Consider the following 25495-nt stretch of genomic DNA (forward strand, 5'->3'; position numbering starts at 1 on the left):
ATCAAATAAAAAGCTCTATGCACGCAGGACAAGAGTACACATCTCACGCCAGTAGTGATGATGAGATCCAGCTATGCACTCTCACGCTGTCTGCTGTCTACGCTTCCTCACCGCAATCAGCCAAACATCTGCAGACAGCAAGAGCTTCAGTGTTTATAATGACCAATCACGAAACACCAACCATGGCAGCTGTTCGGACGAAGTCTAGCCTTTGAAGACAGATGCTCTGATGAGAAAGTGCACACAAATATGCTCAAGATAAAAGTGACACTTGATCAGCACAGAACTGCATCAACAAAAGTGCTACAGACCGGCCTTTACAGAACAAGGCACATCAAATGATGGAAAGGGCCGAGTTAACACCATCTGTGTTGAAAGCATTAGTACAGCAAGCTGATATCTTTAGGATTTGATAGCTTTTGTATGCTTGTATGGTAAACCAGGCTGAAACTATTACACATGATAAGTTAATCAGGCACTGTAAAGGAAACAGTTTACATTGCATTAGAATACATGAGGATGCACTGATGAAAGCCTAAGCAGTATGATTACTTCTCTCTCTACACATAATGATCAGTTAATAGATAGGATTAGTTAACAGATAAATAAGGTATTAGGTGTGATCTGTTACACATGATAAGTTAATCAGGCCAATTAGGTTTACATATTACATGTAATTAAAGCTGTAGTAGTAATAAATGTCTTAACTTTTCCCTCTCTTTCTTTCACAGACTCAGACCTCAGCATGCGGACACTCAGCACTCCCAGTCCTGCTCTCATCCTTAGCCCAAGTCCTTCCCCGCTCTCTCCCCAAACTGTCCCAAATGGCCATGAGTCTCCATCCCCATCCCCCACCGTTCCAGGGGAAACCGTAGCTTTGGTACATGCCCCTCCAGGAACACAGGGCTGTAAACGTTCCTCCAAGACTCACCACACTGCGCTGATTGACTTCCTCCCAGACCCGGTTCTCCTGCAGATCTTTGCTCACCTATCCACTCCGCAGCTGTGCCGCTGTGCTCGAGTGTGCCGCCGCTGGTACAACCTGGCCTGGGATCCGCGCCTCTGGAGAACCATTCAGCTTACTGGAGAGTCGCTCCATGCTGACCGTGCCCTGAAGATCCTCACCCACCGCCTTTGCCAGGACACCCCCAATGTGTGCCTGACCCTGGAGACCGTGGTGACCAGTGGCTGCCGCAGGCTTTCTGACCGCGGCCTGCACGTGGTGGCTCAGTCTTGCCCGGAGCTGCGGCGCCTGGAGGTGGCGGGCTGCTATAACGTGTCCAATGAGGCTGTGTTTGATGTGGTGTCCCGGTGTCCCAACCTGGAGCACCTTGATGTCTCAGGTAAGAAGAACAGCTAATCATTCTTGATTTTGGGATATTTAACAGTGAAAAAGAGTTCAGAGGAAAGGTCCATTAAGAGTTAAAAATCGCGGTCAACTTTTGCCATTGGTGGTAGAATAAACTGGTGGTTGATGTCTGTTCAGTGAGTGCACACGCCCGAGGGTTTGAGTTGTGAAAGGAAACGTGAATTGGATGCAACACTGACACTGACTGACTATGCAGACTTGCAGGAATCCTCACTTAATCGGACCAACATCTTTATTACAAACTAAGCTTAGATTAATTGGGTTATTTACAGTTGTTACAGACTGTATATCACATATGTATAGCTGGCATATCACAGTCTTGTTGTGACAGGTGGTGCTGGAGGTATTTAATTCAGCGCGTGAGTGTAGTTATCTCGCTCTAGACTCCTATGCTTTCATATTTATGAGTGCGGCACGATTACTGCATCATCAGGGGGGCAGTAACGCTGGTTGACTGATTTGCATACTGTGACGTGTCTTCATACTTCAGTATGAAGATACGTCATCCGAGCCTATAGCAGAGTTGAACCAGAGAACTGACCATGATAAAAATTATATTTTTACAGTTTGGAACGATGTGTTCAAATTTTAAGCAAGGCTGTATATTTTATTATTTCAGAGCAGTACATTTCAGCTGTTAATAAAAACAAAAGGTCTTAGGGTGTAGTTACTCTTTAACCAAGTTCTACTTTTTCAGTGTGCTTGTATTGGGGGAGGTTACAAAAGGTTACAAAATTTTCTTACACGTTGCATGCAATTATGCATTTCCACCAGAGAGGTCTTCAAATCCCCAAAACAAACACAGAGTGGCTTAAAAATGGGACGAAATATGCTTGGATGGCTGTCAATATACTTTTTTAAGGGCCAAGTGTAGCCTTTGTGTGGGGAACACTGAAAGAACAGTAAAAGATTTAATTTGTGCACTGTAAAAGTGACAGTTTTCCTAGAGTATGTGCATTTCCATGTTATGCACTGACATACTCTACAAACACAGGGTAGTCAACACACACAAAGTATTATCAATTGATTACTCTTGAGCATAATCTGTATTTTATATTGCGGAATAGCTGCCATCATACATCATGCTGCCATGTAAGTTTGTGGATTTGCTGGGAGAGTAATTCATCGCAGTGCTGCTTTTCTGGGAAAGCTGGGAAAAGCATTACAGAATGGGGGGATTACTGCCAGTCCTACAGTTCCCCCTGGGGGATGGAGAGGTCTGCCTTGTTCTCAGAGTCAGAACCTCAAGGAGAGTGGAAGGGTCGGTCTGCTGCTTTCATTAATGGACTGACACACTTGAAAAGTCTTTGGTGGGCAAAGCTAATGTTGGACCATTCAGAAAAGGAAGTAAATCCTTTGTCATAAATAGCCTTTATTTGTTGTGGTTGTACGTGCTGAGACAGAGTGAAAAAAGGCATATCACTTCACATGGGAGGAAAGCAGACACTGGAACATTTCCTTTGATATGAAATTTTGCTCTGCACTTCTTTTTATTTTGCTTTGACTTTTCCCCAGTGTATTTATGTTTTTCACCCAGAGTTCACAAGCAGAAGTTAAACATGAGCCAAGATGTTGGAGCTTTAAAAGACACATAACCTTTTCTTTTGGTGTGTTTTATTAATGGCAAGGCTCCATCCCACCAATCTGATCCTTTGGCACAATTGGAGGAACAGGAAGCACATCGGATGCCCTGGACATACTGAGCTTTTGGTCTGTGGATTTTAAAAAAGCAAAAAATCCTTTAAATCCCTGAAAAATCTAAAGTGTGACCTCAACCAAGAACGGCTAAAATGTTTTAACACTCTTAGGATACAGTAGCAACCTTAAACACAGCCTCATGCTCATATAAATATACACTTTTTCTCATCCATGTGCAAAATGTATCACAAAAAAAAACAAAAAAAAACAAAAACATCAGTCTTAACCCCTTAAATGGTGAGGGCCCACAGGCGTAAATCTTTATCACACACTTCTATAACCTAAGAATAGCTCAGCCAGTTTGCATTGAAGTCCCTGTAGTTACTGAATAATACGCCTTAGTATGAAATTCCAACAAAGCAGGAGATCACCTGATCAAACGTTTGAAGACTGAGATGAACTGATTAAACAAGTGGAGACGGTGTGCTCCAGCTTGTTTGGAGTGAAAACCTGCAGCTACACTGGCCCTCTCAGATAAGATGGACACCCCTGAGTTAAACCCTTAAATTCCCAGCCTTGTTACATATTAAGGCTTATTATTATGTAACTACATGGAAAGATAATGCAAACTAACTATTATAGAGGTTAAAAGGCCTTATTTTTCTTTTTTTCTTTTTTTTACATTTTATTATTCCATTAGTCTGCTAATGACTTTTTTGTTTTACACACCAACTTTATTTTAAGCTGTACTTTATTGTGCCTTTAAGACTGATATATATATAGGCTGAATGTGCAGTCATGTCCACAGTTGTGACATCACAACCATTATGAATTCAACACAAGCTAGTTTTTATGTATGGACTTTTTGAATGGTGCATTACCAGTGTTTACACAGTACATCAATTTCAGAAAAGCAAGCAAAACTCTGTCATATGGGTCTTTTAATGGAGTGCTCAAAACTTAGATGAAGAATTTAGATGAGCCACTTGAAACTTGTAACCGTTTTCTTGTCTTTCAGGCTGCCCCAAAGTGACCTGCATTAGCCTGACCCAGGAGACCTCAGTGCAGCTCTCCCCGATTCATGGCCAGCAGATCGGCCTGCGCTACCTGGACATGAGTGACTGCGTCTCTCTGGAGGACGAGGGTCTGCGTGCCATCGTGTCACATTGCCCCCGCCTCACGCACCTGTATCTGCGGCGCTGCAGCCGGCTGACAGACGAGGCCCTGCGTCAGCTGGCCCTGCACTGCCCCGCCCTGCGTGAGCTCAGCCTCAGTGACTGCCGGCTGATGGGTGACTTCGGCCTGCGTGAGGTGGCGCGCCTGGAGGGCCGTCTGCGCTATCTGAGCGTGGCCCACTGCACACGCATTACTGATGTTGGCCTGCGTTATGTGGCCCGCTACTGCCCCAGGCTCCGCTACTTGAACGCACGGGGCTGTGAGGGGCTCACAGACCAAGGCTTGGGCCACCTGGCCCGCAGCTGCCCCAGGCTGCGTTCGTTGGACGTGGGCCGCTGCCCACTGGTGTCGGACATGGGGCTGGAGGTTTTGGCGCACTGCTGCCTGGGGCTCCGGAGACTCAGTCTGAGAGGCTGTGAAAGCATAACTGGGAGAGGGCTGAGGGCACTGGCTTCAGGTTGCCCTGAACTGCAGATGCTTAATGTACAGGAGTGTGAGGTGCCCCCGGAGGCACTGCGACTGGTCCGACGCCACTGCAGACGCTGTGTGATTGAACACACCATCCCGGCCTTTTACTGAGTGCAGGGCAGTGAACTGTTCTGTTCTGACAAGCGGATAATTTCACTTAGCCGCAGCTTTATGGTCAGTTGCTGTGGAATTTATATGATGTATAAAGCACTATTAGAGCTGGATTAGTTTCATCTGGGGAGATGCTATAATTCAAAAGAGAATTCCAATGATTTCAGATGTTCTCTATAATTCAGTCATAGAGATGTAAACCAAATCATTCAGAGTGGTCTGATGTGAAGTGGTACATTGAAGAGACACTTATCAACTGAGATTTCTTTATAGTGGGGTTGATAGGAACCCACGGTCATAATTTCTACAACGCAATTTTATTTAGTTTTGAAAAAAATGACCAGTGAACGTGAGTCTTCATTTTATATGTAATGCTGATGATGAAAAAATAACTTTGGGGATTATTTTGCTTTACAACAGCGAATATATACCTCTCTGCCATGAAGGTATTTTAAAAAAAAAGTTTTAGACCCATCTCCAAACTACTGTCAATCTATGTCTCAGACATCAGGCAGCGTATTTGTAACCATTTCATGTAATAATTTTCTGCAATGTAGATTTTAGAGGCGTTAAACTCTTAAGATGTCTGGTTCGTATCACTGCCACTGAACAACTCTGACTCGGTAAGTTTCTTAGCAACAGAGCATTTCACATCAAACCACTCTGAATGACTCTGTTTACATCTTAACCATTTAATTATGCAGAATTTTTGAAAAATCTGTGGATTTTAAGTGATTACTGACTTTTATTTCAGTCTAGTGCAAATCTGGATAAAATCTGGATTTTTTACAAGTCTGACAATTAATAATTCCAAAGTTATTTGTTCTCTCTGACTGGCTGAACCCAAACTCATTAGTAATAGTAGGCTTGTTTCTTTGCACGCTAATGGCCATGCACCATGTTCTTATTATTTTTAAATATTTTTAAACACCTGTCTGTACTAATTAGATACCTCATCCTGTACAAATTGGTCACTCAAATCAACTAAATCAACAAAATTTATAGTACTGAGCCTTCTCCGATAGAACTAATCCCGCTCAAATAGAGCTTAAGATTACTTTGCGTGCAATATGTGCCTCTGTTAGTAGTTATGCAGTCCTTGCCAATATGTGCGTAAAAGTATTTATCAGACAAAAGGGTTACATTACTATATAAGCTGGTATTCAAACAACAGTCTAATATGTCTGTCTAGGACAGAAGATGGTGTATCTCCATAATTTTTAATTGTAATACTGAACTGACTCATGCTGGATCTGCAGCATTACCACTTACTTCATTGCCTTTTTTAATCCAAGTTTTAAGACGCTGGTTCTCAACCTCTGCCCTGCACAGTTCATTGTCTGCCTGCTTTAACACATATTTGAAATAGTTGAATCAGGTGTGTTGGAACAGAGGGAACGCCAACAGGTGCAGCATAGGACTCTTAGAGCATGGTTGAGAAACACGGCTTTAAGGGTATTTGAGAGCATGTCTGTTCTTTTGTCCTTCTAGTGCCTGTATAATGATGTGTTTTATGTGGGTACTTGCACTTTAAAAGTCTATCTTTGACAATCCATGACAATCACTATCAATGTATTGAAAAGTGTCATCTTTATGTAGCTGTATAAACGTAACTTTGGTTAAATAGCCACTAATGATAACGGGAATAGAGAATAAGGGAACAGTTATCTGGGGGTTGGTTTGAAGAAATGATACATGAAAAAAGCAGTGCTGCTACAAATAAAGGGCTACTTATTTAACATCCCTTAAACATTTGACTTTTTTCGTTTCCAAAGTACGTATTTGAACACAATTATAAATATCCCAATTGCTGTACAAACAGCAAGCTGATAAACAAAACATGGGGTTCATCTTATTTCAGAAAACTCCATCAAAGGCTGCAGTGTGTACAGTTTTCTGTTCCTCCCTCACACCACAACTGCAGCCCTCACTGCGTTCCTCTGGCTAGAGGTACGTTTCTTAAGCAACATGATACATCTAACATTGTGAACCAACTGTGTTTCGTATCTCTAACTCAGAGCACGCACTCCCTCCGAACCAGAGAATAAAACAATAGTGCTTCATTGCCAGGAAGTTCTTGCCAGGTTCTTGCAGATCAACTGCGAGAGAATCGCTGGCTCTGAGCCTGATTTTGTGTTCTGTCTTCAGTGCTGCCCTCTGTTGGTCTCAAACCGCTCCTGTCTAGATGGACTCTCAAGATACGAAGAGTTGATTGGAGCCATATGGATTTTGGAGACATAATATTTAGAATAAATTTGGATCATTGGTGATGGAAAACCTCGTCGTGTCAGAAAATGAAAGGCAGGAACATGTAGAATAAGACAAACCTTTTTTTTAATTTCATGTGTCCTTGAGGACATACATATTGAGATGGACAAAATAACAGAAACATCACACAAAAAAAAATGCATGGCATTTGGCAGAATGGAGAATTGCAGTAACATGTCATCACCACTGAACACTTAGCAGGTCAGCCTCCTCTTTTGAGAGGAAACAAGCTGAGAGAGACCAAGAATATACACAGTTTTTGTCACTAAAATAACACGTTAATTCTTTACTTTGTGGCCAAATGTTGACATTACTGTCAGTCAAAAATCTTTACTTCATTTATATTCCTTGTGTAGCAGAAGAACATGAGTTTCAATCTTTAAATGTTAACCATAAAACCATATTACTGTACTTACAGGGGTACACAGTAGGTGTAGGCTACCTGATAAGTCAAGCACAACTAATAAAGAAGCCACGTCACTGCATATCACTGAATAAAACAAGTGGTTTGTGATATGACTTGGTTTAAATCTTTCCAGAACTGGGTTTTCAAAGGTTTGGCCTTGATTGGTGCAGACCCCAATTTTGTCCATATTTTGTCAGTTTTTATAGATAAAAGCATATTTGAAAATAAGTCTATTTGTTATAACATGGTTTGTAATAAGTGTTTGAGGTTAAGGTTTGCAGTTTGCACAGTGCTAATTGGTGGAGAAAAAGATTTCATTACTTGTTAGCTACATTAGCTTCACAGCTCCAGTGAAAAACTACACACACACACACACACACACACACACACACATTTTCTAAGCCGCTTATCCTTCTGGGTCGCGTGGAGTACAAAACTAAAGAAGCAGAAATCACTCCAGATGCCACCCAAGTCTAGGCTGATCAGTACAGAGTAGTATTGTGGGGTAAGAGGTTTATTGTGTGAATTAGATTTTTTTTTACATTTCTTTCTCTTTTTTGACAAACTAAACCTTTAATTTCAACCTTTCTAGAAGGAAAATATCTACACTTCAATGCAATATCTATCCATTTCACAAAGCACAGTTTTACAGTCAGCCGTACCTTAAGCCAGTCTGTCCAATAGGAGCAAAGTTGTTTCCGATTAGGGAGTTTAGCATTTGGCTTAAATTATCTAGTTTACTAACAAAATCCTGTTTTGTGAAATACTCCCTTTGTTAATCACTAGAAATCATCTTCAGCACTAGTAGATCATGTAAAGAGATTTTATTCCAAGTAAGTTTGGAGCATTTCTATTGGTCCATTGATCATGAAATGTAAAGGTGCTGTTGTGCTTAAATGATGTAGTAAAATAAAAATCTAAAAAAGGAGATTTATTATTTATTTTTTTATTGTGGATAGCGACTATATTTCTTAATATTCAAAATATGAGCAATATACAATATCTCAATATATATGATGTCTTAGTACATTGTACATATATTTTGTGTATATACATACATGGACAAGACACTTCATTATGACCACCTCCTTGTTTCTACATTCATTGTCCATTTTATCAGCTCCGCTTACTATATAGGTTCACTTTGTAGTTCTACAATTACAGACTGTAGTCCATCTGTTTCTCTGCATACTTTGTTAGCCCCCTTTTACCCTGTTCTTCAGTGGTCAGGACCCCCATGGACCCTCACAGAGCAGGTACTATTTGAGTGCTGGATCATTCTCAGCACTCCAGTAACACTGATGTGGTGGTGGTGTGTTAGTGTGTGTTGTGCTGGTATGAGTGGATCAGACACAGCAGTGCTGCTGGAGTTTTTAAACACTGTGTCCACTCACTGTCCACTCTATTAGACACTTCTACCTTGTCAGTCCACCTTGTAGATGTAAAGTCAGAGACAATAGCTCATCTGGTGCTGCACAGTTTGTGTTGGTCATCCACTAGTCTTTCATCAGTGGTCACAGGACGCTGCCCACAGGACGCTGTTGGCTGGATATTTTTGGTTAGTGGACTATTCTCAGTACAGCAGCGACACTGAGGTGTTTAAAAACCCCAGCAGCACTGCTGTGTCTGATCAACCCAGACCAGTGCAACACACACTAACATGCCACCACCATGTCAGTCTACAGTCTGGACTACATACAGTTTGTAATTGTCATATGGGCAGCATCCTGTGACCACTGACGAAGGACTAAAAGATGACCAAAACAAACTGTGCAGCAACAGATAAGCTACTTAAGGTGGACCAACGAGTGTCTAATAGAGTGGACAGTGAGTGGACACAGTGTTTAAAATCTCCAGCAGCACTGTTGTGTTTGATCCACTCATACCAGCGCAACAAACACTAATATGCCATCACACTAACATGCCACTTAACAAACAAACAGTGTCACTGCAGTGATGTGGCTCTGCGGGGGTCCTGACCACTGAAGAACAGGGTGAAGGGGGGTAACAAAGTCTGCAGAGTCCGTAATTGTAGAGCTACACCTATATGTAAGTGGGGCTAATACAGTATAGAAAGAAGCAGATGTACTGAAAAAAGTGGCCAGTCAGTGTATTTGTATATGTAATACATATGTTTACATTTATGCCAGATATGAAAATATTTCGAAATTATGATACACATTTTGAAAATCATATATACAGTTATTTCCTTTGTATGTGGGGTACCACGAAAATGTTTACATATTAGCTACGTAAAACTCTTAAATAGCAAATAAAATGTGATTTTTCCACTAATGGGCCCTTTAAATGACTCCGGCTGTACTGTACAGTAGGCGGCAGCAGTCACGGAGCTCTAACAGCAGCAGAGACCGCAGAGAGGACGAGTTAACTTACCGACCCGGCACTGAACACGACAACAACAAAGCCAGTCAGCCTCCTGTTTCTCTACCAAACATTACAGCCGTTTAACTACTTAAGACTAAAAGAGCCCGAAACATGGCTCAGAAGATAAATGAAGCTCATGAGCACATTGCCAAGGCTGAAAAATAGTAAGTTTTGCCGGCCGCTGTTTACGTTAGCTACTCTGACAGCATATGACGTTAGCAAACAAGCTAGCTAGCTAACCTAGCTACCTGGCTAGTTAGTGACATTTACCATAACATTAGACTGAGGTCGCTTTTCATCGAAAAATAACATTTATAAGGGTTTTTAACATCAGTCAGTACATCAGCACACAGACACCGACATTAGTCGCTCTTACATTCCTCGTATTACCACGACGGGTTCAAAATATAGTTATAAATATAACAACATATCTCGGTTCAGCACAGCAATGCTAATCTGTTTTTTTTACGAAGAGTAATAGCCAAGTTACAGAATACATCAGTTGTTGAGACCTTTCCGTTCATTTTTCAGCCTAAAGACGAGTTTTATGAAGTGGAAGCCGGATTATGACAGCGCTGCGTCGGAATATGCGAAAGCAGGTAACGTTAACGTTAAAAGTCAAGGCATCATCTTCTACTGGATAGTTTATTTTTGTGGATATGTAACTAGGATGGCTGGAGATGCATTGTGTTTGTCTTGCATTTAAATGTAAGATACGTGTCTGTTCACTTTCAGCTGTCGCTTTCAAAAACGCCAAACAACTTGAAGAGGCGAAAGATGCTTACCTGCAGGAGGCTGAGGCCCACACCAACAACAGATCGTATCCTTTCCCTGATTACTGCCTTTCTGTAGAAGTAGTGGCTGTGTAATGTGAACCACGCTGTACATCCAGGAGTTTCCAGACACCCCTTCTAATTAGTGAAGGCAGCTACTTCAAGGTGCACTTGTGGTTGCCAGAGTTGGGCAAAATAGTTTTTAAAAAATAGTGGTCTGAATACTGAACACACTGTCAGAAATGCAACATGTTCAGTAACATGTTCCATTACAATACACAAAAGTAAAATATTCAGAATGCGTTTAGAATACATGTTGATGAGGTACATGGGAAAAACTTATTTACTCAGGCTTTAGCAAGAACTTAAGTATTTGTGAAGTATTCAGTAATTGCGGTCCTCTGTAGAGCATATTTGCCATGCTGCACTTATTTTAAAATACTTAACAAACAAGTTATGATGTCTTTTTCGAAGATTGTTTTTTATTTTGTAAAACTTAAAGAGTCTGTATTCTGAATACTGCCGTGTAACATGGACTGAATACAGATACTTCTGTATTCTGAATATATATTCCATAAGACTTGTATTCCGTTGCATCCGAACTCTGCCCATTGCTGACACAGGCCTTCAGTTCGGCGCACTCAGGTTATCTAATCTCCATAGAACAGCATTGCTAATAGAGTGGGACACTCTGGAGCAGCTGCACTTGAGCCTCAGGGCACCATTTCCAATGCAAAGCATCAGCTAGAGAGGTATAAAGAACCCCAGCATTGGGTGCAGAGCAGTTGAACTGGTTTCTCTGTAGTGATGGAGCTCTATTAAATACCTTCAGAATGAGCTGAAGTGGCATTTTTATAAAATCAGATCCAGAACCAATCATCCAACATCAGAACCTGACCTCACTAAAGCTCTTGTAGCTGAATAAAGTGTAAAGTGTAAAGTGTTCTCAGAAGCATAGATACTGTTAGTGTAGCAAACACGAGCAAAATCCCTACTAATACCCATGATTTCAGAAGATGTGTTGGCTAAGCCATTGTTTACAAACTTCGGGACACATTGTGTGCCTTGGTAATAGCTTTGGCACAGTCTTGACTAATAACCATTGTACTGATGCAAGCTGTTTTACCTTAAGTCATGCTGCAGATTTTTCCATGCTGCAAAGTGAGTAGCCTTGATGCAGTAATACTGTAACAGTGTATTTTAATGTGGAGTTCATACTAACCCGATAAATTTCCTTTACAGAGCCCTCGAACAAGCAGGTATGATGCTGAAGGTGAGAGATGGTGACAAAAATGTGCTTTCTGTACACATTATCAAAACAATATTATAGTACTACCGCTGGTGCGCTAATTGCTTTTGTAAAGTCTACAGGAGTATGAATTGCATTGGGAAGGACTTTTGTTGTGTGTGACTTGGTGATACTGAACTGTCCCTACATGCTGTTGACTTTTGACTGGTTTCTTTGCATAAAACATAACTGTAATGTTAGCTCTTTGGAAATATAACCAAATGCCAGCAAATATTAATATTATGAAATTTGTCTTTTGCTTATGTAGGACATGCAAAGACTACCAGAGGCAGTTCAGTACGTAGAGAAAGCCAGTATGATGTATGTAGAGAATGGTACACCAGATACTGCTGCCATGGCTCTTGACAGAGCAGGAAAGTAAGTTGTTAAAAAAAAACATGCCAGTTCAGTTTTATTAAATATTTGTATTACCATAATACATCGTATAGGTTATTTTGTTTTGTTTTTTTTACGTTGCATGTAGAATGCTTTACCATTTTTGTGATATTTGAAACTTTCAAAGTAATAGTTATAACTATTATAACTATAATTGACAGATTGATAGAACCTGTGGATTTATCCAAAGCTGTGGATCTCTATCAGAGAGCCGCATCAGTGTTTGAGGTGAGTGCCTGGATATTATCTGGCAAGAAATTAACTTTGCTCTTTAACAGCACCACTACTGGCAGTTTTTGGGTTTTATTTGGCCTGTTCTGCGGTGGCCACTGTGTCATAAATGTATTCTTTTTCAGAATGAGGAACGATTGCGACAGGCTGTGGAGCTGCTTGGCAAAGCGTCCCGACTTCTCGTCAGACAAAAGAAGTAAAGCTTGCCCCCTTTTCAGTGTATGAGACTATGGGCCATATAATGTTTGTTTTTGTACTAATTAAGAGGTTGTCTCCCCCCCACCCCCTCTAAGGTTTGATGAGGCAGCAGTGTCACTCCAGAAAGAGAAGAACATGTATAGAGACATAGAGAATTACCCAACGTGTTTTAAGGTACCTCTCAGTTTACTCAAATGAATACTCTAATTTGATTAAGTGTATCATGATGTGTCATTTATTTTGTTCTCTTTTGTTCAGAAAACTATTGCACAGGTGCTGGTCCACCTACATAGAGGAGATTTTGTAGCAGCTGACAAGTGTGTTCGGGAGAGCTACAGTATCCCAGGGTTCAGTGGGAGTGAGGACTGTGTTGCCTTGGAACAGCTCTTACAGGGCTATGACCAGCAAGACGAAGACCAGGTGTCCCTTGTGTGTAACTCACCGCTGTTCAGATACATGGACAATGACGTAAGTTCTTTACTCTCATCTCCATTGACTAATGTTGCCTCAGCAAATCCCAGTTTGAATCCAGAGCCGATATTAGTACTTCAGCACCTGGTAGTACTGATAGTTGGGGTCAGGCATAAGAGTGTATATGAAGAAAATGGCACCAAAACATATTAAACTTACCTAAGTCAGAACTCTCTTTTGTTTAAACCGAGAGGCTGACGACACTAACGTATTCATAATTATATGACTAAAAACTATTCGACCATATACATTGACAAAATCTTGTATGTAATGATGGGCTGCTGAAAGTTCTTCATTCTAAAGTTCTAAAGTTATATTTACTATTCATCAGTAGCTCATAAATGCCACGACTGCGGCAAGCTGTTGATTCATGATTAAATAAATGTTTTTGTGATAAACGATTTTGTGCGCTAATCTTACATGGGTTTGCTTCTCTGTCTGAGACACTAGTTATATTCTGCATTAAATGGCGAAACCACACAGAGCCTCATGAGTATTCCATGTCTATTGCCATGCACTGTTACAGCACTAGTAATGGCAGAAATTAACCAGTTGGAGTTGTAGACTCCCACAGTCATGCCCTGTATAGTGAATAGGGCATAGTTTTGGACTTAATCTTAGAGGCAGAAATCCAGGGTTGTCATCAGGGTTATAATCATGTGAAATAAGGCAAAGTTTTGCTGAATTTACTCAGTGTTTCTTCACCTGCTGTCATGCCTCTTCAAATTCATCTCTTAAGGGACTGGCAGGTATGGCATTTTGTCAACAGTACTTCCAATACCCTGGCTGCCCGACTGTCCTGTTGTACTCTACTTAAACCTAGTGGTTTGTAGATTAATTCTATAAAATAGATTCAAAGTAAGTACAGCAGAAAGTGTGCATACGTTTCCTAAATCTGCTTTACACACCAAAATACTATATGTCCAAAAGACTATAGACACCTGCTCTTTTCATGTGTTTTCTGAAATCAAGGGTCTTAATAGGGAGACTCCCTCTTTGCTGCAGTAACAGCCTCTACGCTTCAGAGAAGGCTTTACTTTAGAAGTTGGAATATTGCTGTGAGGATATGATTGCATTCAGCCACAAGAGCATTAGTGAGGCCAGATACTGATTTAAGATTAGTTCTTGATCACAAATGTCACTACAACTCATCCCAGAGATATAGTATGGAGCTTCATCACTCCAGAGAACACGTTTCCTCTGCTTTACAGCCCAGTTTATCCAAGCACAAGCTGTGTATGTGCATTTGAACGCATGTGTTAGCAATAGGTGCACCTTTGAGTAGTAGAAATCCAAAATTAGAAGGGCGTGTCCAACTCTTGGACATATAGTGTATCCTCAATGTAATTACATAATTTATAGATCTCCTGATTCCCTATGTTTTAGTTCCAGTGTCCCAGTCTTTCAGAAAGCTGCCTTTGCTCTAGTAGGGTACATGATCTTACCCTCTGTCAGATTTTATGGATATTTAGTATTGCCTAAACACAAAATCTTCCCACATGGAAAAGTCATATAATGAGTGTTAAAACTGACTGTTGCACCCATACCTCAACTGGTCCATTCCTGCTTGAAAATTTGTAGTTCTAAATCTGCTAATCAAGACCTTAAAGCCAGTTCTTTCTTAATTGTTTCCAGTACGCTAAGCTGGCTCTCTCTTTGAATGTGCCTGGAGGAGGAAAGAAGAAGAAAGCTGCTGTTGCTGCTCCTGGAGATGGAGGAGTGAATAGTGGGGCTGCTGGGCCTGAGGAAGAGGAGGATGATTACGCAGGAGGACTCTGTTAATTGCTTTGATTGCTGACCCCAGACCAGTGTCCTTCCTCAGCCACAGGAAGACATTTTCCAGTACTGTACATCAGCTGTTGCAAACATGTCGTTTTATTTATGCTTTTTTATTTACCTTTAAAGCTCAATCAGAATTTGCCAGTGATACCGCAGCCATCCCAGAATTAGCTCTGAGGGCAAACATAATAGTGCAGTGGGTGTGGTGTGCAAGAACTGAACTGTCCTGTAGCATTTAGCATTGGTGTTAATTGAATGTCTCAGTAGCTACAGCATAAAAAACTAGCGTTCCAGTTGTCGCAATTCTTGATTGAAGCTTTAAGGTTGTCAGTATGGGTATCTGGTTGTAGGTCAGCATGAAAGGATGGCTTCCACTCTGCGCCTTTTTCCCACTTACTGGAGGGCACTTTCTCCATTCCTTAGCATGGCTGAACTGCCTTACCAAATATTAGCACCGAACATGGCCATGCCTAATGCCTTCAGCCTAGGAACATTTAGCCTAGGCATAAGCATGATTTTGCTGTATTTAGTCATCACAGTGATGATTTTGAATTGTCACACACTTTTGACATCATTTTCCTGACTTAAAATTGGCCAGGAAAGGTTGGTGTGGCTCTAAACATAATACATGATTAAAGAAATGATCCTACAGAAGTATAAGAATTATAATTTAAAAACATACATAATGCTGTCATATCTGGATGTAAGTATTCATAATGACATTAAAGTACATATCATGTAGACATATATAGGATCCAAACTAAAGTACTGTTCTCGATTTAAGACGTAATTCTTACATATACTTATAATAGCACTGTTATAGTGTTTGAAGATGTTATTCAGTTGTTACACACTAAATCAGAAGGCTCTTATTTAATGGGACCTGTATTATTGATTTTGGTGAAATGTTGTGTGAGGAAGTTTGATTTATATGAATTCTTCATGATTTCATGATTATTAGACATTTTTTTTTTTCATTATTGTTTTACTTTCTGAGCAAAATGAATAGGTGTGCAAAGATATAAGACACAGTGATTTGTCATGTATTCACTTTCAGATGTAAAGAAGTTTCAAAGCTTAATACTGGTTTACTTCATACTTCAGACACACTTGTGCCTGAAAATTTAAAGTAGAAGTAGTTAAAGGGAATGCATGAAGTATTATTGCAAAATAACCTATTAATTACTTATTATAATAATTTATTTTGAAACCGCAGGCTATATCAAAAAGTTTCTTAAATAGCTACATGATATGCAAAAGTGCATGAAATGCCTTAACATTGCTGGCTGTACGCGGATATGCCTTCTGTAGTGTTTTTTAAAAAATGTGCGCATTGAAATTTCAGGGAACAAGTTCTATTTGAAGTAGATTTACTGAGTTTAATAGACTTAGTTTGCTAGGATTAGAGAATGTTGTTTGTTACATATTTTGTAAATATCTCTCATGCTGTATTTCCCACTTTAATTATGACTTGTGCTCTGTGATGTGTGCACCAGATGTTCCGTAATGTTTCATAAAGTTTCTGAATTGCATGCAAATGATCCAACATGTAGCAGCTGTAATCAATATATTCACTAAAAGTTTGCAACACTTTCTTGGCCCTAACAAAATTCTACCATAAAACAAAAACCTTACCTAAAATATTCTTGCTTGTCTGCATGTATGTTTTTTAGCAATGATCCCTTTCCCAGCTTATGATAACGATTATCGTTAACTACTACTTGTCATTGACGGACACAATTATTAACACATAGACAACATGCTGTGGGTTTCCAAAATGTGCTTTATGCTTAGATCACTGAATTACATCCAACTCTGCAGAGCATTCCCTAACAGTAGGGAAGAACCCAATTCTCCATGCTGTGGCTATTCCCTGGCCCGTGTGGAAGAACAAACTCTGAATGCTGCTTTGACGAGATGAGTCTTTTCTTGAGAATGCGGTCACATCTGGTTCTTTTGTATTCGTTCTCTGCACAATCGACAACATTAAGCAAACATAGACCATAATCCCATGTGGAATGTCACACTCAATCTTTTGAAGAACCCAAGCACTTCCAGAATCAGGAAAATCATTTTGTCTCAAGTCAAAAGTGGCTAGTGTCTGTCAGTTGCTGTGCCTTTTCTTCCACTGCTTGTGTTTACAGCCAGCTCCCAGGACAGCATATTGCACAACCCATGGATCAATGCATTTCATCTGAGAGGCTTGTAGCAGAGAGGGGGCAGTAGAGTACAGCTGAGCCCTGAAGCCAGCCTCTCTCATTCAAGTCCCTGGCAGCTGCTACACTCCCCTAATCCACTGGCTTTTCAGGTTCAGGTTAGTACATAACGTACATATACTGTAGAACAGCTACGCCTGCATGTCACGTTGCTGAAGGCAGTGGGACCCCTGTAGGGAGGCCTTTTCTTATTCACAAGCTTACAAACGCACTGAATATGTGGACACGCTCTTCTGCACTGCAGCTTCGGCAGGTGTGTCCGTCCTCTCTCACCGCCTTCTTGTTCCCTGTAAGCTTCTGTGGCTCATTTAGTCTTCTCCCTGGTCCACTTGATCATGGTCTCAGGTGAGCGGTAGAGGAAGATGAGCTTGGCGTACAGGTCTTCCTCCAACTCCAGCTCTCCAGTCTCTCGGACGAGGAAAATGTCTGTGCACAGTTTGAGGATGCGGTCCACACAGGGCAGCTCCTCGAACATGATGGAGTGTGAGATGCCGCTGAAGAATTCACGCACAAACTTTCCGATCACCAACACCACAGAGGCATACAGGCCCATTATACTGCAAGGTAGAAGGGTGGGGATGACTTGTTCAGTTTAAATCAGTTAAATCAGAATCATACAAAATGATCAGCCTACGTGAAAAAAATTCAGGCAGAAGTTAACATGGAATTTTTCCCAGTGCAGTATTTTAAGTAAAAAGAAATTCTGGATAACTCTTTATATGAATCTACCTACATAGGGGCTTTGTAACACTTTCATTGAATAATATGTTTATGAGGTGATACTTGAGTATTTATGAACAGTTTATGCCAGTGACAAGATGTTTTATGCTGCACATTTGTTCCATTTATAACAGAAAATCGCAGTACATTTTCTACTGATTTCTACACTGTTAGAAATAAAGGTTCTGTGCAGGTACATTTCTCGTTTATCAAGGTACAAACAAATGTTCCCTCAAAGGTACAACAGTGGTTTTAAGTCCAGTTGTGTAACTTAAGTAGGTTTCTCCCAGGTGGAAAGTATGTATTTGTACCTTTTTATAACCTAAAGTTTGAAAACAGAACAATAAAAAAAAATGGAGATGAGACGGGGTGTGTGGAGTCGATACAACTTAGAAAATATATTTCAATGGATTATGGTACAATTATGTTCCCTGACTAAAGGTCCTGAGATGTGTCCTTGAAGGTACCACCCCAGTGAGAGTCCATTTAAAAAAAGTACATTTAAAAGCACATAATTTTGTACTTTTGTTATTGATGTAGAAATAGAGAAAAGGGATTTCTGCTTTTCCTCAGGTGATATTCAATGCTTACACGTGCTATGAAGTTTCTGTGCAGGTAGCCTTCAAATAAGTGTTATCAAATTCTGTTTTCAAGGATGGTGGTTTGCACTCAAATAACTGGTTCAAAAATAAGACATCTTTGACAACATAATGTTTTAAGAATATGAGAGCAGAAATTTAGTTCTTTGAACAAACAGTGATTTGTTAGAATTGAGATTTAACTGACTACAACCTCATATTTGATATTTGAGTTTTATTTTCATACAGTGTATATCTCTCTGACAATGTTTTGCCTCTTACCCATAGCCAGCGAGGAAGCCCAGACTGGGAGGACTAACTTTATCACTGAAGACATACAGCTGCAGTCCAGCCTCCTTCTTCTGCCCCTCCCTCGCCCCGCATCTCATGTGGGTCTTCCCCTCTGACGGCTGGTCGACAATCCACCACTCCTGGATTTCACCGCTGCTGTTGTTGGTCCGCTCCAGGTCCAAAAGGATGTTCTCATAACCGTCCTCTGCAATGAGGAAAACAGAGCATGGTTAATCTCTTCAAAGCACGAATGCCAGATGCACTGAAAAAGAAGGGTTTTGTTGCGCTCCGTAAATCAGACAGAAGTAAATTGCTGCAGATGCGTGACGCAAAAAACAGACTCAAAATGAAACAAAAAGTGAAGTGTTGGGTCCTTGTATCACTGGTTCAGGCCTATGGAAATCCGTTTCCACCCCACAAAAAAGACCATATAGTATCTCATAATAATGATTTACTATTTCACAATAATGAGAAAACAATTCAGAATTATGAGATACTAAGTCATAATTATAAAAGAATGTCAATTATGAGAAAGTCATAATTATGACAGTAAGTTATTACTATGAGCTGCTAAGTCATAATTATAATATTTAGTCATGATTGAGATGCAATCTCATTATTATGAGATAGTAAGTCAAAATTATGAGATAGGATATTATTATTATTAGATAGCAAGTCATAATTATGGGAAACTTTGTCATGATCATGACTTAATAAAAGCTATTTTTTTCCAGTGGTGAAAATTATAATTATTAATAATAATTAAAACTAGAAAACATTTTTTTTTCATTTTAGTTCAGAATGACTCAAAAGTACACAGAAACTGAGCAAAAAACCTCACCAATCAACACAGCAAGTTAATTCTAGCCTTTTCCACACTGAGATGAAGGAGGACAGATGTGCGGGGATGTTGCCCAGATATGTGAGGGAACTCCAAGTTAGATTTATATTAGACATTCTCTGGATATTCAACTTTCTCTCTTTGATTTCTCATGAAATAAAAGTCTAAAATGATTTCAAAATGTTCTTCACTGCATTTAGGGACAGAGGGACAGAAGCATGTCACCCATGCTTTATTCAATAAGGGACCATCTAAACAGTGCAACAGTGGAGGAGTTTCTCTATTTCTCATTGAGAGGTTCCTGGCACATAGAAGGCTGACATCAAGATAAAAAATGATTACAGAGGAAAGCCTTGTGGATTTATGAACTCAGAATTCCACTGACTTCTCAAAATTCCTGCATATTTAAATGGTTAAGAAGAAAGAGAGAAATTTACAGAGTGCTGCTGATAGGAACCTGGCATCCCATCTAAAGTATTTGATACCTTAAAGAGCTACTTCACAGAAAGTTTTTATGACAGTTTGGAGATAAGGTATGTTAAAATATATTTTAAAATCCATTTAATGGTGGAGAGAAAGCGTTCAGCATCAGTGTTTTAAGGCAAAACAGTCTCCAAAGAAAACTTTATTTTTTTAGATTTACCACCATTTTACCATTACCAACATTACATATACAAACTCAGAAGATACATGTAAGTTCACTGGTTGTAAAAAGTAATAGTAAATAGTAAAATAAAATGGCCATATTTGTGTTGTAGACATCATGACTCCTGTAACAACTACTGTAAAAAAAAAAAGTCAATACATTTCTCCACAATGCACTATTTCATATCAAACCACTCCAAATGACTTTGTTTACATCAATTGCTTATAACAATTGAATTATGCAGAAATTTTGAAGAATCTGTGACTTTCAGTCCTTGTGTTCTGTAAGAGGATCTCAAGCTTAACTGATTTTTTTAAAGAAGTTTCTTTTGATTGTTTGAAATGATGTACCTGTTGAAGAGAACTCTGAAATGTATTTGTTTTATCTTTTTCATCAGTACATGTTCTGATATTGAGGTACTGTCACTTTAAAAAGCTCTTAACAGCTTCTGTAAAGCTGATGGCAGTTTGGCTGAGTGTTAAAAAATTGTAGGCCTACAGAGCTGCTTCATCAGCACTAATGACAGTAAGAAGCTCAAACATTTGCTCTGTCAGTGTCTGGCTTTTTTTGCTAGAATGTATCTCATTTTCCTTGTAGAGTGTGGACGTCTTCCTCTTATGTCAGTAGAATTCAAGTTATTAAAAGTAGAGAAAAAATGTGTAGTAACCCCCAAAAAATCAGCTAGTAATACTTCTCTTTAGATTCATACTTTACCTCCATAAAGCTGATCAATAGGTTTAGCATTGGAGTCACTGGGTGCTCGTATATAGCAGGGGAAGACTTGTTCTATTACTCTGTGAACGAAATACAACACAAATTAGATGCCTTTGCGCACATGAGTGGTATTGCTGGTTAAATTGAGCTCTGCAGTTCACTTACACAGCCTTGTTCCTTGTTCCATTTAGCAAATCTATTAACTCCTGTTTTGTATTCGTGTCCAGGTATGTAACATGCTTGTCCATGGCAACTTCAGCCTTTGCTCCAAGACTGAGGTTCCTGTCAGTCAAAAAGCAGAAAAATACTGAGAATCTTTTATTATTATTATTAGTATTATTATTATTATTACTATTATTATTAGTATTATTATTATTATTATTATGGACCTTAACCATGCCTGAGAGAAAGTCCTCTTGAAGGAAAGTATCAGTAAAATGCAGATAAATGCTACTGAGTTTAAATGTTTATCACTGTCATTATAATTATTATTATAAAAATAGAAAATAAGATTTTGCAAGTTCGGACCACACCTTCCAAAACCCGCTGCAGTATGAGGAAAGACTGCAGGCCCATGTTATGTTATGTACTTTATTGGTCCTATAAGGGAAATTTGTCATTTTGCTGCCTAACTATGCCCAATCGGGGAGCAGCACAGCATCGCCAGCAGAGCAGCGCCACCTGGGGCAGTGGGGGGTTAAGTGCCTTGCCCAAGGACACAACCAGGTATACCTAGTCAGTCATGAGAGAGCTCAGTAATGGTTCACAGGAAGTTCTCAAATCATAAAAGACGTTATGAAGACTACCTCTGGATAGTCCAGGACATGGTAACAGGAAATTGGTCTTCTTTGCTTAGTACATCCATCAGGTTCTTCCTGCTGGGTGGGCTGATGGTCCACAGTGAGTTAGAACTTCCCTCTAACTCAGCTACTGTCACGTCCTCAGCAGTGTATGCCTCTAAGAACTGCATTGCACCCTGAGGAGAAGAAAGAGGATCCATGTATTGCATGTATGATTTCATGTATGGTTTTTGATGCCATAAGAAATGAGATAGCAGGGGATGCTATGAAAGCAAACTAAATCAGGTGCCAACATACTGGAATGTAGTTGTATGAATTCATGAACTCTAAGAACTGTCTTTCAGTCATGTCCTTTAGCTGATTCTGCTGAGCACTCATTGTGAAGATTGGCTGGAAAACACACGGCAAACAGGTCAGTAAAGCAAACTTACAGGTTCAGATAATGCAGTGTACATCATTAGTGTGAGTACCACATTTCTTTTCCCAAGTGTTCCCAGCTTCTCCAAATTTAATCAATCCACTGATGCTGAATCTGAGCAGTGTTCTATAATGCACTGGTTTGCCTACTGTGAATATGTACCTGAAATCCTCCCAGAGTGATGGTGACGGACACATCTAGAGGTTTGTTGACAACGCCAGCCACTGATTTGACCAGAGACATGAAGAGCAGGGGGAACCAGACGATGCAGATCAGCAACATCACGATCATACCACCCATCCCATACTTCACTACCTTCTTCTTTTTCTGTCCACGTGGCTGAGGATACCTCTGACAAATCACATACACACATAAATACTGTGTCACAATCCTGACAGTTGACCGTGTCTGTCACTTTATAACTTAAATATAAAAAAGTGATCATCAGACATTGCAAAAACTGTGAGTAAACAAAAACTTTATGCTTCTAAATGGGTGAATAAGTACATTTTTATTTACCATCATGGATAAAAAGGAGCTCAAAGTGCTGCACACAAGCAGTGACAGTGTCACTAATGCGAAGCACCACTTATAAAGCACCAAAAGCTACTTCAGTGCTAATAGCTCCCCATTGTGGAGAACCTTCAGCCTGCTAAACGTTAGTGATTAAGTGAATGAGTAAGTGAGTTACAGTCCACAAAGTACTTCTTACCTAATCAAAAACAAGCACAACAGCAGAACAGAACATTTTTACAATATTAAACACATTGTAAGAATTAATAATGAATCTTTCTCACTTTCTCTGACTCCCTCCAGCACTTGAGCACAAATATATGTGCATAAATGTCCTCCACACAGATCCAGCTGGACAGACTGAGAGTAGTGTCTGTCCACACCCAGTCCATCACAGCCCGCAACTCTGTCAGAAACGGAACCAACCGGAACCTGCAAACCCGAACAGACATGAGTGAATGAAGTAGGAATAAATGGAAATATAACATCTGGTTGATGAGTCTGATAAATCAACATAAATACTATTTCCACTAACCCAACATAACTCATTGAGCCTGTTCTGAATCAGAACTAAGTGAGTGGAATTTCCCTTCAGAAATCCCACATTTATGTGATGATAAATGTAGAAGTGTGCTCTGTCATGGTAACTTGGTTTGACAATAAGTACACAGGGCTCTCACCCCTGAAACAGGAAAAGGTTGACGTAATTATAGCTCTTGGTCAGGAAGTTGCCCAGCACTCGTGTAGGGTAGCCACAGCGGATCTGGTAAGCTGACAAGCCAAAGTAGATGCACTTCACAAAGTACCAGAGCTGGGCCACCATGTTCTGACTGAAACGCCTAACAGAATAAAAGGACAGTTAAAACCATAAGGGTGATTTTGTGATCTGTTTGAGTCTGTAATGTATAGCAAATTTAAAGGAACTTCTGGTTTTACAGTAATAGAAGGCTTGCCTTTCAGTGACGCCAGGAAGTATGAAAAACATCCAGAAGTGGATGCCGAACACCAGGATGACCTGGAAGATGACCTTCCCCATAACAGTCTTCCTCAGGTAGAGCGCTCGGTCCACCACCATAGTACCAAACTGGATCAGGACCATCACCAGAAATGCTTCTGGAACCTGATCCTCAGACAGAGAGGACGTGATGTCTGCAGCAGCAGAGTGTTTCTACAAAGAGATGGAGACATAATGTACCATCTTAGGCAGCCAAGTTTTTAAGTATTTATTACACTAATATTAGAATAAATACAAATTATATTAATACAATAAATATTGCATTTACATATTTAACCATTTCCAAATCTCTCCACATGGAGAGATAATGTTAAATCAGGTGTGCTGGTGATGGAATTTAATAAAACTGTGTGATGGCTGAGGACCTACAGGAGCTCACAACATCTAGCTCACAAGCCAAAACACACTTACTGCTGAGATAATTAGTTTTACACAAAGTGCTTAGATGCCAAAGTCTTTTGCACAGTACTGTATTTACAAATTATTATAAATATATACTTTTGAAAACAACTGTATATATAGAAAGATGGGATTTAAGGGCCTTGAAATAATTCAGTGAGCAGTAGAGTTTGAGCTATTAAATCAATAAGCATTTTCTAATTAGTGTTTGAATTCAAATAAAGGATTATGTTGCTTCACATTGCTATACATAAAAATGCAAATGCAAACACGTGTTTTAATAAAGTGTGGATTATGCCTCCATATATAAGCCATCAAAATGCTCAGCGCCTTTCTGTCTTCAACAAGATACTCAGGAAAAATCTGTCAGTGCAGTTTTGCGTCTAGTCTGTCACACTCAGTTGCTCTGTGATAAATGCAGTGACATACCCCAAAGGCCCAGAATCCAAAAACAATGATAATGAAGTCGACAGTGTCAGCTAGAAACATGAGGACATAGACGTCTGTCACTGCGCTGTACTCTGGGTGGATCAGGTTGTAGAAAAACTGACGGATAGGAATATAGATCTCCAGGGTTCTGGAACAAAACACATGTTGGAGAAGAAGATTTAGTGTGATCCTAAATGAATTTAGTGTGATCCTAAATAAAAATGTTGGACCCAGTGCATCACTGAAGATTCAATGCAATGCATTTAAATTGAGAGAAATGGAGAAGCTGTTGAGAATGGAGAACTATACAGAAGTTTTAAGAGATGGATTTACGTGTGGACAGTGAATTTCTTGGCTTTGATGAGTTGCTCTCGAAGTTTCTCCAGAATGAGCTCTTTACGACTCTTCTGCTGAACACCCAACACACTGCCGGCACGACACACACTGGACCTTGTGCCTGAACTGCCTACAGAAACTAGGACAGAAACACAGGAAGTGAGACAAATTTAAAATATTACTTAAAATATTATTTAACTCCAAAGAACTCACAGACGTCAACATACTAAGGCTTATTACTCAGTAATTACTGAATAACAATGCATAATAATTGAGTTAATAGCCTGGACTCAATGTAAACACATAAGTCATTCATAAAATTAACTTTAGTTGAATTTGAGGTGTTATACTGGGTGAGTGGGTGAGTGATTGTTTGGTCTGCCCTGTCAGCCAGTATGGCTCTTGATTAACTGTTTAAGGGTCAATTCTACAAAAAGAGAGAAGATTCTTAAACCTTAAACTCTAAAAAAATACCAACATAACCAGGCTTTTGTTCCTCACTCTCATAGCTGCATAACTTACACTGTAGTTACATAGTAGTTACTGAGTAATTTGTGGTAGTTACTGAATAACATGCCTGAAGATTCATACATGAAAAATACTGAAGATTGCTAATTGAATA

The 25495-nt window shown here is 39.8% G+C and overlaps 3 protein-coding genes across 4 annotated transcripts in view; 2 read left to right on the forward strand and 1 right to left on the reverse strand.

The window, feature by feature from the left end:
- Window positions 1-6596, forward strand: part of si:dkey-192l18.9 (F-box/LRR-repeat protein 7) — a 37150-nt gene extending 30554 nt beyond the window's left edge. The window contains exons 3-4 of the mRNA XM_036582848.1: window positions 732-1343; window positions 4026-6596. Coding sequence (XP_036438741.1) covers window positions 732-1343; window positions 4026-4762 — 1349 coding nt within the window. The 3' untranslated portion in view covers window positions 4763-6596. The remainder of the gene's footprint in view (window positions 1-731; window positions 1344-4025) is intronic.
- Window positions 6597-9807: 3211 nt separating this feature from the next.
- Window positions 9808-16600, forward strand: napga (N-ethylmaleimide-sensitive factor attachment protein, gamma a). The gene is made up of 11 exons (XM_036582862.1): window positions 9808-9985; window positions 10353-10420; window positions 10557-10641; window positions 11738-11755; window positions 11837-11867; window positions 12151-12260; window positions 12440-12506; window positions 12635-12705; window positions 12803-12881; window positions 12966-13175; window positions 14814-16600. The coding sequence occupies exons 1-11, from the start codon at window positions 9933-9935 to the stop codon at window positions 14958-14960; spliced, it is 939 nt and encodes a 312-aa protein (XP_036438755.1). The 5' UTR covers window positions 9808-9932; the 3' UTR covers window positions 14961-16600.
- A 122-nt stretch (window positions 16601-16722) lies between these two features.
- The window catches only part of LOC118816332 (piezo-type mechanosensitive ion channel component 2), a 144086-nt gene continuing 135313 nt past the window's right edge, over window positions 16723-25495 (reverse strand). For both annotated transcript variants that reach the window (XM_036582860.1, XM_036582857.1), the window contains exons 41-52: window positions 24871-25012; window positions 24538-24685; window positions 23648-23862; window positions 23375-23533; window positions 22979-23126; window positions 22344-22532; window positions 22061-22153; window positions 21770-21939; window positions 21129-21245; window positions 20964-21043; window positions 18754-18967; window positions 16723-17730 (exon numbers count right to left, since the gene is read on the reverse strand). In XM_036582860.1, the coding sequence (XP_036438753.1) occupies window positions 17478-17730; window positions 18754-18967; window positions 20964-21043; window positions 21129-21245; window positions 21770-21939; window positions 22061-22153; window positions 22344-22532; window positions 22979-23126; window positions 23375-23533; window positions 23648-23862; window positions 24538-24685; window positions 24871-25012 (1928 nt within the window). In that variant the 3' untranslated portion in view covers window positions 16723-17477. The remainder of the gene's footprint in view (window positions 17731-18753; window positions 18968-20963; window positions 21044-21128; window positions 21246-21769; window positions 21940-22060; window positions 22154-22343; window positions 22533-22978; window positions 23127-23374; window positions 23534-23647; window positions 23863-24537; window positions 24686-24870; window positions 25013-25495) is intronic.

Source organism: Colossoma macropomum, unplaced genomic scaffold, assembly GCF_904425465.1.
Source record: "Colossoma macropomum unplaced genomic scaffold, Colossoma_macropomum, whole genome shotgun sequence".
NCBI classification, from domain to species: domain Eukaryota; kingdom Metazoa; phylum Chordata; class Actinopteri; order Characiformes; family Serrasalmidae; genus Colossoma; species Colossoma macropomum.